This window comes from Anomalospiza imberbis, chromosome 5 (genome assembly GCF_031753505.1).
Source record: "Anomalospiza imberbis isolate Cuckoo-Finch-1a 21T00152 chromosome 5, ASM3175350v1, whole genome shotgun sequence".
NCBI lineage: Eukaryota > Metazoa > Chordata > Aves > Passeriformes > Viduidae > Anomalospiza > Anomalospiza imberbis.
Window position 1 is genome coordinate 31,923,629 of NC_089685.1, and position 15,095 is coordinate 31,938,723.

At 36.0% G+C, this 15,095-nt stretch overlaps 1 protein-coding gene across 11 annotated transcripts in view; it reads left to right on the top strand.

Annotated features, from left to right (window-relative positions):
• MON2 (MON2 homolog, regulator of endosome-to-Golgi trafficking) overlaps nt 1–15,095 on the top strand; it is a 95,330-nt gene that overhangs the window by 30,812 nt on the left and 49,423 nt on the right. For all 11 annotated transcript variants that reach the window (XR_010999080.1, XM_068190090.1, XM_068190093.1 and 8 more), the window contains exons 14-26: nt 48–229; nt 1,525–1,637; nt 2,721–2,825; nt 3,075–3,155; nt 3,243–3,316; nt 3,395–3,485; nt 4,677–4,778; nt 6,962–7,072; nt 7,742–7,917; nt 11,117–11,279; nt 11,788–12,081; nt 12,838–13,036; nt 14,360–14,988. Coding sequence is in view for 10 of the 11 variants with exons in the window: in XM_068190090.1 (XP_068046191.1) it covers nt 48–229; nt 1,525–1,637; nt 2,721–2,825; nt 3,075–3,155; nt 3,243–3,316; nt 3,395–3,485; nt 4,677–4,778; nt 6,962–7,072; nt 7,742–7,917; nt 11,117–11,279; nt 11,788–12,081; nt 12,838–13,036; nt 14,360–14,988 (2,320 nt within the window). In the remaining variant the exon portion in view is untranslated. The remainder of the gene's footprint in view (nt 1–47; nt 230–1,524; nt 1,638–2,720; nt 2,826–3,074; nt 3,156–3,242; nt 3,317–3,394; nt 3,486–4,676; nt 4,779–6,961; nt 7,073–7,741; nt 7,918–11,116; nt 11,280–11,787; nt 12,082–12,837; nt 13,037–14,359; nt 14,989–15,095) is intronic.

The window sequence follows — 15,095 nt, forward strand, 5'->3', positions numbered from 1 at the left end:
TTCTGTGCTCTGTATTAATTCTTGCTGAACAATGTGTACTCTTTTAGCACTGATGAAGCTGCCACTGAAAATATTCTAAAAGCAGAATTGACCATGGCTGCACTTTGTGGAAGACTGGGTCTTGTAACATCAAGAGATGCCTTTATCACTGCCATTTGCAAAGGATCCTTGCCTCCTCACTATGCCCTTACTGTATTAAACAGCACAACTGCAGCTCTGTCCAGCAAATGTAAATACATACATTTTTCTTAATTGTATTTCTTCATATTGTCCTATAAACCCATTTTTCCAGGATGTGATTCCAAAGACACGCAACTGTAGTATTTGGTTATATTAAAGTAAGTTAGAATCCTCAGACACCACCTAGATCACCTGCCTTCCAGAACTGGTTAGTCTTGCAGCATTTGCTTGCTGTCACTCTAAAATTCATCAGCCTAATATCTTCAAACTAAAATTTCGTGAAAGATTCACATATGTCAGAAGTTCAAATTCTGAGATCTGTCTGTCTACCATTGTAAAGACCTGCGAGGATGTGTAATTAAGGCATTCAAAATCTGGGAAAGTCTCTTGGCAGCTTGAATTCTAAAGCTTGGCTAGAACATCCTGCATTTGTGATGTACTACAGTGTTATCTACAATTGTCTAGTGATGGTAATACTTATGCATAAGAGGAAGATATAAGTTCTGGACTCTACAGCCTACATAAAGCTGAATTGATGTGTCCCAAATCTTGAGAGAATGTTGTAATTCATAATATATGCTGGTTTAGAATGTACTCTGTTTCTAACTTTGAAAGTGAATTACTACTTACTAAGAAAAGGTACTATCTGAAGAAGATACAGATGAATCTAACATTAGAGCTTTTAATATAAAACAAAAATATCTTACTCTGGGAACAAGGACCCTTTACTTCAGTCCAGTGTACCAGCTAAGTGTATTATTAGATTGTAATTCTGTTAAGAAGTACACATGACTGAACTACACAGATATCTATAAAAACAAATCAGGCAACATCAGTTATTTTGTGTAGGTTGCTCTTCTTTTTACAATTGAGTTAGAAAATTGGTGTCCTGCAGTCCCATATTGGAAAAATACCATGATACAGCATTGATGACACCGTCATTTTCTGAGTGCACTGGTAGAATGGTAGCACACAGTTACAATTACTATCAGGTAGCACACAGATACCATTTACACACAATTACTATCAAAAACTGGACTGAGACACTCTAATGCTTGTATCTTAAGCATAAGTATTTCAGTCTTGACATAAAATATATAAATGCATTGCAAGCAATGTCTAGTAGTTAGAAACAGGGAGTAATTGCTGGATCTTTAGCTCTCTAGGACAATGACACTGTAATCTAAATATAGCCAAAGATCTCAAAGTGAACTATGTTAAAGCTAACACTATAAAAAAGATTTTTCTGGAGTCTGTTTGCCAGAAGTTAGTTCTTACTACAAGTAAGTACTGGATTTTAAATTTAGGTTTTTTTTTTCCCTTCTCTTTGTGATTTTCTTCCAGCATATTCCATTCAGGGGCAAAATGTTCAAATGATTAGTCCCTCAAGTGAGTCTCACCAGCAAGTTGTAGCAGTAGGGCAACCCTTAGCTCTTCAGCCACAGGGAACAGTTATGGTAAGTACAACTTGTAAGTGATCTTACTTTGCTTAACTACTTCCTGCATCTCAATATGTCTCAAAATCAGGCTACAGATGCACAGCATACTTAAAAATAATGGTGAGCTGAACTATGATCCTAAGGCTTTAATTTGGAGCAGCCCTGGACAATAAAGTTATCTAATTGCAAAGAATTCTTATTCTTGTTTTTTTCTGACTTCTAACTCAGAAGTTCTTATCCATTCCATTTGGAAAACTCTAGATCTCAGGTGTGTTGTACGTATGTGATGGTTCACTTAAGATGGACTGATTTTGTGGAGATGATGCAATTAAGCTGGAATACTTGAACTTGTGTCTGATAATAATGTGAAACTGGGAGGAGAGGGCAGTGATCAAATCATAGAATCACAGGATGGTTTGGGATGGAAAGGGCCTTAAAGATCATCTCATTCCAACCCACTTGCCATGTGCAGGGACACCTTCCACTAGACCAGTTTGCTCAGAGCCCCATCCAACCTGGCCTTGAACACTGCCAGGTATGGGACATGGAATACTTCCCTGGACAGCCTGGTCCAGTGACTCACCAGCCTCACAGTAAAGATTTCTTTCCTAATACTGAAACCTGTTATCTTTCAATTTGAACCCATTTCCTCTTGTCCTTTCACTACATGCTCTTGTAAATAGTCTTGCCCTGTTTTTCCTGAAAGTTCCTTTCAGGTACTGGAAGGCTGCAATTAGGTCATGCCTAAGCCTTTTCTTTACCAGGCTGAACAATCCTGATTCTCCCAGCCTTTCCTCATAGGAGGGGTGTTCTATCCCTCTGATCATCTTGGTGGCCTTCCAACAGATCGATGTCCTTCCAGTGCTGGAGACAGCAGAGCTGAATGCCGCACTCAAGTACTCATATTCAGCTTCACCAAGATAAGCCTGAGAGAAGGAGAGATACTGAACTACTTCTCTAAAAAAAATATATTCCCGTAGTGCAAACAAAATAGAGTTTTAAAGCACTTCAGTAAAAATTGGAAGTTTGCTAAAAACACTATGATTGTGGAATGATAAAAATTAGATGTCTGTTTGGTTGCTGTTTTTTTTTTCTTTGTAGCTGACATCAAAAAATATCCAGTGTATGAGAACATTACTTAACTTAGCTCACTTCCATGGAGCAGTTCTTGGTACATCGTGGCAACTTGTCCTGGCTACCCTTCAGGTAATATTTCCCTCACAGGAAATATTTATGCCTTGCTGTTATGCCTTGGTGTTTTGCTATAATTTGGTTTTCAGTTGCTCAGTGAGCAATAGAAGAAGGTTTGAATCTTCTCATGGTGTACTGTGAATTGCTTTGAATAAGTACAGTAGCATTTCTCTTGAGTTCTGTTTGGCTGGAAGGTTGGTGGCTACCTTGAGTACAATGCTAATTTCTTCTCTGCCTGATAAATGATCCTTTTGTATGTTTCAGCATCTTGTGTGGATTCTGGGACTGAAGCCTAGTGTTGGGGGTGCATTAAAACCTGGAAGAGCTGTGGAAGGGCCAAGCACAGTAAGCCTGATTTGTTTGTTTTTCAGTTAGCGATTATATAGTATTTTCTATTACAATCTGTAAGACGTATGTCTGTCTTTTTTCAAGGTTCTGACTACAGCAGTTATGACTGATCTGCCATCTATATCCAGCATGATTTCAAAGCTTTTTGAAAACTCGCAGTAAGAAACCTCATATTGTAATTATAATAATACATGTATATCAAACTTGACAGTGTTTTGACAGAAGTTATTTTTCAGGTACCTTGACGATGTGTCTTTACATCACTTAATAAATGCCCTTTGCTCCTTGTCTCTGGAAGCCATGGATATGGCCTATGGAAACAATAAGGTACAAAAAGAGTTATTTTTTTAGATGTTCCTATGAAACAGGCAGAAGACTTGTACATTTATTCTTTAAGCTAACTATTTCTAATACTAAAGCCAGTAATACCTTTGATGCTCTAGATTAAAAAATAAAATATGAACCAGAGAATGTGTTGTTTTTAATGGTTCATACAGTTACTAGATTCTCTGAACACCCTCACTGCATTCCTGTGCTTTTAAAGGAGTGTCATGTGTTTCCATTAATAAGGTTGTGGGTGGATGAAACTTTTAAAAGCCCTTATAATTTCAGAGGTTAGGGATGCTGAGTAGCACAGTATGTTCTGTGAGATGCTCATTTTCATTTCAATTTTCTCTTACAATGAACTTCAGGGAAAGCCTGACAATAAGGTATTTAAAAACCTGAAAGTCATATTTTACTTGGGAAAACCATAGTTAGTAATCATATCAGCTTCAGTAAACAACCTTTAGCCTGGCAAGGTTGAAGATCCTGTGATTAGGTAAGATTGACTATATATTCTCCCAGTCGTAATTTTATCTCAGAGGAGAGTTTCTGAATGTTTGTCCTTAATCTTTTACGCTAGAGATAATTAAGGCAGAGAACATGTTTTGTAATATTTTGCCATTACAGCAATAGAGAATGAATTTAATAAGCAAAGTTTGTGTTTAAAATCAGTTGAAAATTAAGGTAAGAAATCAGCAGAAATGAAAAGAGATAATGATTTCAGTGCAACAGTCATTTTGACTATATGTTGATTTTAGAAAAAGTAAAATTGAATTAAAATATTTGCAGATATATTTGATGAATGGGGAATTCATCATATTCCAGCAGAGAATTTATGCAGCAAATGAAAGATAAACAGGATGTTATGAAATGAAATATTCCCGATTTTGTGACATATGATTTGAAGCTGAGGAGTTGCAGTGGGGAGCAGGCTGTTGTGCTCGGCAGCGGCGTTACAGAGCCGCCTGGAGCGAGGGCAGTGCGAAGGCGGGTTGGTGCGGCACCGGCGCTGCTCTGGTCTTTGTCCGCCTGCTGCCCCCGTGTGGCCGCTCCCGCGGCACTGCGCTTGCCGCGGCAGCTCCCCGGCCTTCGCGGCCTGGGGAGCGAGCCGCGCCTCGGCTTAGAAACTGTCCCCGAGCAAAATGCTCTCGCCGTATACCTCGGAGTCATGTGCGCCAATTCCATTTTATTAAGGAACCATCACTTTTTGCTGTTGCTAAATTACTGGAAACGGGACTAGTTAACATGCGCAGGATTGAGATTCTTTGGAGACCTCTGACCGGTCATCTTCTGGAGGTAACTAATGCCTTTTATCACTTGTACTGGAATTTAGTTTGTATTAATGAAAATATCGTGGAAATACGTTGTTAATGTGTAATTTAAGAAAAAAAAATTCTAAATTATAATTATATATTTTGGTTTAGGCACTTTATTGTTGCAACTTAAATGCATTATGGTTTGGATTTAAAAGTGAATTTATTATATTTAAATTACAATATTTTAATATCTCTTGGTAACTTTGTCTTTATGGTGCTGTCAGTCTTTATATGTTTTTGACACAGCAGTGTCTAAAAAGATCAAGTAATTATAGTTCATGTATTTGTTCTAATTAAGGTAGTGCAAATTTACTGTTTAACACAGTACAAATATTTAGAGTGATTCTGAGATAGAATCTTCCTATAATTGAAGCCAGGAGATTTATTAAGAAAGGGTTGTTTGTTTGATTGTTTTTTTAATATTTAAGCTAACTTCTGAATGCTTTCTTTAAGAGAATACTGTTCAAGTATAAAAATGTCATAATCCTGTTGCATTTTTTTTAGTATTTTAACTTCAACATGAAAAATATACTTTATGAAGGAAAAAAACCTTACATTTTGAATTGAAAACCAAAACCAGGTGATTGAATGTAACTGTAGTTTTAATTCTCCACACAAGTATATAGGAGAATAAAATGTAAGAACAGGGTTTGTTTTAGAGTGGGTAAAGGAGAAGGCTTTTCTTCCTCATAATTCAGAATGTATCAGATACTTCCTTAGCACCAGTGCATTGTTTCAACCAGTATCAAAGATTAGCCATATCTTTTTATGGGAGCCACAAAATACTTTATCTAAGAGAAAAAAAAATTACGCTTCTGGGTTTAAAGACTTAAAGCACAGGCATCTCTCTTGTTTATTATTTGCCCTACAAAACAATAAGGTTCGCCATCCACATCTTGAGACTGTTTTCATCTAGGGAACAGTCTGTTTCAGTCTGTTACCCATACAGTGCAGATAATCTGCCACTGTTTTGGAGGAAATAGTCTTTCATTTTCTTTCAAACTGTACTACCTTATTTCCTTTTAAATCTAAGGTGTTAAGGTACAATAAGGAAGGAGGAAACATCAGCTATCATTCAATTAAACACAACCTCAGGGAATAGCTTGTTCCCTGGTTCTGGAACTGGTCATCTGGACAGAATCAGAGCATGAAGTACTTCAAATTCTCTCTCTTTATTTTATATAAAATTTTTTAAATGTAATTAAATCAGGAGAGTGGCTATTTCTTACCCACATTTTTAAGCATTAAGCTATCTCTTCTACATTATTTACCTTTTTAGTTTGGCTAGTGGTTGATAATAGAATGGTCCACCACTTAAAAGCATCAGCCTTCTTTATGGTACTGTCTTGAACTTGACTCTGGGTTCTCACACCGTCAGAGCTAGGGCTGGAAGGGTGCGTGGGAATAATTGTGTAGTGGTCAGTGAAACTGTACACCTCCCACATTAGTTGAAGGTAATGTATTAGATCCAGCAGAGTTCATACTAGCTATCTATGAAATTAATGTGCACAATGTTTTTAATTTTTATGTTCTAAAAAAGCAATTAGGAAAGTTGTTCGTTTTAGTGAATGTAGAGACAAAGAGAAATTAAGGTATACATTTGAAACTCAAGCTTAAAGATGCTTTCTGTTGCTTTATCAAGCTTTTAAAATAGTGGAGCATGAGGTTTATTTTGTCTTCAACATGTAGTTACTTTTTGTATTTGAGAGTATAGAAGACACTTTCTTTGTTGGCTATGGTCATGCTCACTTGATTATGTTAAGCAGTGTGTGAAACTTCCAGTTTTGTAGCTTTAGGTTAAGTTAAACCTGAGAGTCTTAGGCATTTATTGAAGGGTTGTTTGGTGCTTTTTAATCAGTCATTATCAGAATTAGCTGTTAGTTTATTCATTTTGGAAAATTTATTTACATGAATTGTGTATGTAATTTTCATTGTTTCCTTCTGTGTCTTTCACTGCTTCCTATTGCTTCCTTATTCAGAAGGTATGTCTATCCAAATGATAAATTTCTTTTTCTACTATGAAGCCAAATTTTACCATTTAGAGATTTATTGTATTATTCTATTGTATGTACATTCTTACACTAAAAATGTCTATTTTAATTATATATTCTATATGTTGGTTAAATAAAAATGACTTTAAACAAAACATTGCTGTATTTTCAGGTCTGTCAGCATCCCAACTCCAGAATGAGAGAATGGGGAGCAGAAGCTTTAACTTCTCTCATTAAAGCAGGACTGACATTCAGACATGATCCTCCATTATCTCAAAATCAGGTAAGTTAAAAAAAAAAAGTTTAGGAGCAGATACTTTCCTCCTTCATTCATAAAACAACTTTGCTATTGAGTATATAATGTCTGTAGCTGTAACACTCCGATGTAACTGTTGTGAACCACCACATGCATTCTAATGAACTATCCGCTTTCATTTTTCAAACACCTAACTACAAGTGATGCTTGCATATTATGTCCATATCTTAGAAAAAATTATGGGTCACCCCCATGAGTGCAAAACAATTCCAGAATGTTTAGTAGTATATATGTGATGCTAGGTAGAAAATGTGTTGCCTAACCTTCTAAATTACAGCACCTTAAATCACCTTCTAAGTTATATTTTTACTGAGACTCGTTGGATATTTTTTCTATGGTCTCTTGAGATAGAAGCTGAGTGTAGCCCTGCTGAGTGAGCATAAAGTTGCATGACACTTTTTGTGCAACTGTAGTAGCATCTGTAGCCACTTCCTGAGGAACCTGGACAACATGAGCCAGGAAGGTAGATTTTCTGCAAAGGCCCTTTATGGTCTGAATTTGAGCATTTAGTGAGTGAGCTACGGAATTAATTCAATGAATCTTTCATTTGTACTATATGTTTTCACTCATACATAAAAATACTTAAGAATCAGTTAAATGTTAGCATCCTTAATATGCTTTACTGTTTACTTTTAGAGACTGCAGTTGCTTTTATTGAATCCACTAAAGGAGCTGTCAAACATTAGTCATCCTGATATCAGGATCAAGCAGTTGGAGTGTGTGCTACAGATTTTACAGAGTCAGGGTGACAGCTTAGGACCTGGTTGGCCATTGGTGCTTGGAGTCATGGGGGCAATCCAAAGTGATCAGGGGTAAGTGGTGGAAATAAAATTTTAAACTCGTGTAAGATAAGAACAGTAGAAAAAATTCTGCTGATATTTTTGTACTTTAATAGCCACTTCAGTAATCATAGTTTCATTGTAATTTTTGACTTGTGAAAAATTTTACTCAACAAAAATACACTTTTTAATTCTTCCTGAAGCTCACTTTATTTTACTGAATTAATCTTCCAGAAGACCAGAATATTATTCCATTCGGTGTTCTCCTGTAGTCAGCATGCAGTATACACTGAGGAGTACTCAGTGTGCCATTTAATTTGATCTTGACCATCTGGTGGACACATCTCTGGTGTTTGCCAATACATCTGTATGAATCAGCTCTTGCTCAGTTTATCTATTCTTTCTTTTTCTTCTTAATTCTTCTAGTAGACTCTAGTGTGTTTTTTCTTCTGATAGCTCTCTCTTTTTCTTGAAGCCTTCCTACCTAAATGGTTGCTGGTAGCAGAAGGATGGAAGATTATTTATTGCCTGTGGGTGAATCCCTTGACTTACACAATTGACTCTGTTGCCAGCAGAGATGGACTTGTTCTCTGCCCACAAGGGAAAGTGAGAGATGAAGTTACAATGAGTATTTTTGAAATGAGCAATGAATTGAAATCTGCTTTTGCAACCGTAAGCACCAAGAATTATACCCACACATTCAAACCATATTTATTGTTTTTTTAGGTGCTAGTCAAGACTAGCAGCAGGATAGGTCATCATATATCTAGTGTCAGTGGAATTCTCCTTGGCATATCTCTCCTTTTGTTTCACCTTAGCTTTAGTCTTCTGGTCATAAAAAACCTAAAGACCCTTCAAATGCTTGAAGGATTTTGCTCTTGGACCAGTATTGTTTGCACTGCACCTACCAAAATTCCTAAGGATTTTGGCATTCTTGGTTGTGAGCATCCTCTTTTTTGTAATTAAGCTTCCTTTGGTAGTTGTTGTTTCCACACTTCGTGCAATGTCTTCCTGCATGTGTTTTGATTTTCACTGTTGTTACAAATGGATGAGAACCACCACAAATTCCTTCTCAAGACAGTCTTCAGATCCCATTAAATCTCAAACCCACATCTCACTGGCCGATATCTCAAGATGTTACTAACATCTTGTGTTATATCTTAGTCTCCTCCTACAAAGTATACGGAATAATGTACTTCAACTAGTGCTGTTTGTCCACATTATATTGAGTAGGAAAAAATAAAGCATGCCTCCTTTTCCTTGAGAAAGAACTTAATTTCTTACCTAAGTTACAGTTGTGAGTACAAAATGCAGATGCTGTTATCATACTTTAAATATTAACTTACTGACCACAAGACTATTCACAAGTATCTTCCCTCTGATCAGTGAACATCCTGGGTTCCAGGACAGAAATCCATTTACCTTCCTGGAGAAGTTCTTTCCAGGCATTTATAAATACAGAAAATGCTGTTTTGATAACCAAAAACCATACTTTCGTCACTTCTGGATTGTACAGTACTATCCTGCCAACCAGAAGGAAGCCTGTCTTTGAAGACTATTTCAGTGGAAAGCCTCTGTTTATTTTAAGCATAGATGAACCCCTACACAGTCTTAAGATTTCTCACTGAGCTTAAGTTTCTTCTATTTATAGTTACCTTTTTGTGGTCACCTGTAACACCAAGGACAGTTCCACAATTTCAAGAGTACTATCACTGTTGCTACTTGCATGAGGGACTTTTAAACCTTTCTTCAAGCACATAGTAGTGTGGGACCTTAATTTGGAAAAACTGTTCTGAATTTGTTCTTGCATTTGAAGTTTAAAAAGACATGTTACTTTCGCATTAACTCAGTACTTCAAAATGAGTAGTGGAACTATACTTTGATTTTCTGCCTCCTCTTTTCTCTTAGAATCCTTGAAGGTCACATACCTCTGAAACTGTGTAGTGGAGGGGGAATGCAGCAGTTTTGGGTCTGTTTCAATTTATAGACTCCTCTAATGAGTATGGGGGAAATATTGTGAGTCTATCCTCCATCAGTATAGCAATGATAAATACTTTGATCTTACATGGTAGGATGGATGTTTCTCTGCAGTCTTCATCATATTAGAGAATTATTAATTGTACCATTACTGTCCATGTGAAGTTTCTTGTGTATTTCTCTGGTTCCTGTATTATGTTGGCTGTTACAATACAGTGGAAATGACCCACCTCTGATTTTGATTTTTGGATTAATAAAAAAAAATAATTTATGATTCTGGAATAGGTAACTGATATGTCTATTGTCTGAAATTTTTTCCCAGGATATACATCCTGAAGGACACCAAGTTTCTGTATTACAAAGCTTTGAAGTTATTTCTGTTGTACATTAAACATTGAAAAAACCCTGCAGTGAAATTTAAAAGCAGCTTCCCTATTTTGTGTTACCTACACTCCGCCATTCCTTTTGATTCCTTCATTTTGTCTGTCACTGAACAAGATTTTAGTTGTAAATGGCCTTGCTGCTTCTGAGAACTCCTTCTTGCAAACCTTTTCTGTACTATATTTTTGTGTTTGTATTCAGAATCTAATTCTGAAGGCAAAGTAATTATTAAGGATCTGTTTAAGGGTAGATATTTTGAAAAGTTTTTGTCTGATATAAGGTAGTATTGAAGCAAGTAAGACTATGATTATATTAATGTGCATGTTTCCTATGAAATAAAAAAAATTTTGCCCACCTGTTTGGCATACTTGAAGTAATTTGTAACTGCTGATACAAGAAACTCTTCAGACCATCTTACTCTTTGGAAGATTATCAGGCTTAAATTTAGCTTGTTTTTTTTTTTTGTTGTTGTTGTTGTTTGTTTTGTTTTTTTTCTTTGTCCATTGTGGCTTTTTTTGAGTGTTCTGGCTAACACATTTGAACTAACAAGCCTTAGAACTCTAAAACAGAGAAATGGACTTCACTATGTAAAATTAGCTAAGGACCACTGGAAAGTCTAAACTTCCACCTCCACTAGGTAGTTAACATGGACTAAAATACTTCATCAGAATTTTCAGCTTCAACTTAAAATTTTATCTTAAAAAACCCATTTAAAGTGCTGCAAATTCTTCTCAAAAACATTAATTTTATTTTTTTTCTTTTATTATTTAATAATGCTATTTCCTGAGGTATTGTATTAAAAATATTTCCATGCTCTTGAAGAAATGTGAAATGAGTGTGTGTGTGTGCTTTGTTTTTATTTTGTTTTTTTAAGAGAGTCCTTAATACGGACTGCATTCCAGTGTCTCCAGCTGGTTGTGACCGACTTCCTTCCTACAATGCCATGTACTTGTCTGCAGATAGTTGTTGAAGTTGCAGGAAGCTTTGGACTTCACAATCAAGAGCTAAATATTAGCTTAACTTCAATTGGTTTGCTGGTGAGTTTTATATTAGCCTACAGTGATGCTGCTTCTGCCTTTCATTTTTGCTTTTCTTTTTAATGAAAACTTACCTGTAGTCAGTTATACAAATGAAAGCCACAACCTAGCTTTTTGGTTTCTTACTGAACTCCCATGCTGTCATTTGGAATCATAGGTAAATTGAGTGGGCACATCTTACCTTTAATCTCCATGATTCCTGCTTAACTAAAAGAAATAGTATTGCATTGTAAGCATGTTCATCAGTATCTTAATACATTTTTTGTGCCCCCATAACAATAATAAGAAAGAATCTAAAATAAGAAAGAATCTAAAAGCTGAGAAAGAAGAGTAATTTTTGGACCTTGCAATATTTATGTGACGACCTTATTTCACCAGTGTAGGGAAATTAATATCTTGATGTACTTTGCAAAATACTTTGTGAAAATAAGAGGCAATTTATTTCATGATCATTAAAGTATTGCCCTATTTTTATTGTACAACACTATATGTCTTATTTATTTTATAGTGGAATATTTCAGATTATTTTTTCCAAAGAGGTGAAATAATTGAAAAGGAGCTAAACAAAGAAGAAGCAGTGTTGCAGAAACAGGCAGAAGAAAAAGGAGTGTTGCTGAACAGACCTTTCCATCCTGCATCACCATTTGACTGCCTTTGGTTATGCCTGTATGCCAAACTTGGAGAACTGTGTGTGGATCCCCGACCTGCAGTTAGAAAGAGCGCTGGGCAGACACTGTTTTCCACTATTGGTGCTCATGGAACTTTACTGCAACATTCAACGTGGCACACAGTAATATGGAAGGTATGATGTGTAAGCTTCCTCTGAAGGTTTTGTAAAGAGCATTTACGTTCTATTAACCATTGACCATTTACCATTTAATAGCCATTATCACTTAGATAATTTATTAGGACTTTCTAAAGATAACATAAGGTGGCAGAAATCTGATCTCTTGGGTTTTGGGAATGTTTTTTACACTTTGTCTTCTCTAGCCTTTAAAGCCTCTTCTAAAATACAATTATAATATCCTATTTATTTTTTTTTACTCAAGAGTTCGATAAAAAGATGGTTTCCTTCCTACAAGAATGAATGACTTTTGTGTGAAAATGGAGATGTTTGAGGGTCATGTGACTGGGCTGATTTGTTACTAGATGGAGCCTTGTTTTGCATTCTGTTTTGAGTCTTTCAAGAGGATCTATCAAATGCTGTGTTCTAAGTCACAGTCATGTTTGTTGTGCTTTATGGAAACTTTAGGCTATATTTGAGCCTGCCTGTTGGACCCGTGAAGTGCCTGAGATCCACTGGTTTTAGCGTTCTCTTGGTGCTGACATTGTTCTTGGCGGGTTTGAGTGTGCTATTTCCAGCCCTTCTCAAGTGGCCATCAGTTGACTGATTGTTAATCTTGACTGCTGTGGAGACTGTTTAGAACAAGGGAATTTTCAGGGTGACATAGTGACAAAAAGGATAATGAAAGAATTACTGTTTTTTGTTGGTTTACTGTGAATACAACTATGTTATTTGAAAACTTGCATTTTCCCTCTTTTTTTCTGGCTATTACAGGTTTTATTTCACCTGTTGGATAGGGTTCGAGAATCTTCTACGACAGCTGACAAAGAGAAGATTGAATCAGGAGGAGGCAACATTCTCATTCATCATTCAAGGGATACAGCTGAAAAACAGTGGGCTGAGACATGGGTATTAACACTGGCTGGAGTTGCGAGAATATTTAACACTAGGAGATACTTACTGCAGCCTCTAGGTAAAATTTACAGATATTAAAAGGCACAGTAACGAACTTTCTGCTTTTGTATGTTCTTTTCAGTTAATGTACTGGGCAAGAAGCTTAATCTTAGCTCAAAAATGTTTTTTCTTGTGTCACCTCAAATGTTATGAAAATTATGGCATTATTAATTCATGCTTCGTAGAGCCAAAAATTTTAACTACAGATTTCTTCTTCTTACCACAGTACTTGAGATTAAATCTCAGTAGTCACAATTCAGTCCCAATTCTGGGTGCTAAATTGCTTTAAATTATAGCAGACTGATAACAATAATACTTTGTCTTTTCTTTTGTCAGAACATGCTTTTCCTTTTATCTGTCTAAGGGAATGCAACACTTGCCTGGAACTCTTCTGTGGCATCAGTGTGTCAAATTTAACAGTACTCTGAGAACATAAAGAGAACTTACCTGTAAAGTCAGTGAAGTATTGAACATTTACATTGTTCAGCTGTATGTAGTAATATTTTACAATAGCTTGGTAATTTCTACAAGGAAAAACTGCCAAAGGTATAGAGAATACATAGCTTACAAAGAAAAGCCCTCATTAGATTGATCTACCTTCAGCATCCTATAGTATGCAATTAATGTATATTAACTGTAATGTATATTAACCAAAATGAAATAAATTGTTGTATTTCATTTTGGTAATTTGTGATACAAATGACAGCTAGTAAGTGTATCAGTCATTTGCAGAAATGTGGTAGAATTTAGGCTATATTAAACTTGAGTTAAAATTGAATAAAAAAATTAGGACTACTTTAATTATTCAAACCCTGTAATTAGCAATATAGAAAATTTAAGGTTAAGACTAAATTTAATGAAAAACTCAAATGCCTCAAATGAAATCTTTCCACAGTACAATTATCAGAGCATTTTAAAATAAATTCTTTGTAAATGAGTAATTGCATTAGTTTTACCCTAATTCCTTGTGTGGGCTTAACCCTTCTTAAAATCAACAGGCATCTAATATGTTTAAGAATAAATCTGGTTTACTCTACTGAATAAAGAAAATGTATTTTACTGGTATGGGATGTAGTATGTGATGTTTTTGCTAACAAATTTAGCATGAACATAGGTATATTGTTTCAGTTTTCATATTTATGTCTTTCTCTGTCACATTCAATTCTTTCAGCTTATGGTTGAACTGATATAAAAATCATTCAGGTGGCCACCTAATCTCTTGAAATTTCTGTGTATTAGACTAACAAGTACATGAGCAGCCTTTTAGAGAGGCAGAGTGGGTGGGAATGGGAATAGGAAGCAAGTTCCAAAATGATTCCCTCCTCCCTCTTTTTTTAAATAGGAGACTTTTCCCAAGCCTGGGATGTTCTTCTTGATCACATCCAGTCAGCAGCACTTAGCAAAAATAATGAAGTTTCCTTGGCTGCTCTGAAAAGCTTCCAGGAAATCCTACAAATTGTTTCTCCTGTTCGAGACTCTGAGAAGCCTGAGACACCACCTGCCATCAATGTTTCTGTACCTTTGGTGGTAGGGACAACTACTGCTGCTAGTCTTGGCAGATCATTCATGAGAACTGACTCCATAGGAGAAAGAATAGGAAGATATAATGGATCTGAACCTCCTGTAATAACAGATGAGATTGAAGATTTGAATCTTTGGTGGGCAGCCTGGAACAGCTGGTATAGGATTGGATCAGAAAGTACAAGGCCTCCAATTACTTGTGATAAATTGACTTTCATACCCAGCCAGCCTTTTCTTACAGCATTAATTCAGATATTCCCAGCTCTTTACCAACACATCAAAACTGGTTTCAGCATGGATGATCTCCAAAAGCTGGGTGTCATTTTGCACGGTGCTGTTTCAGTTCCAATCAGTTCAGATGCTTCCCCTTTCATCCTTCCATCTTACACTGAAGCAGTTCTGACAAGTTTACAGGAAGCGGTGCTTACAGCTTTAGATGTTTTACAAAAGGTAATAATGCAACTTCTAGTGTGTGAAAGGTAAACTACAGTGTGTGCTGCTTCTACTCTATAGAACTATATTGGGGTGATTTAAATATGATTTTTAAAATTATTTAT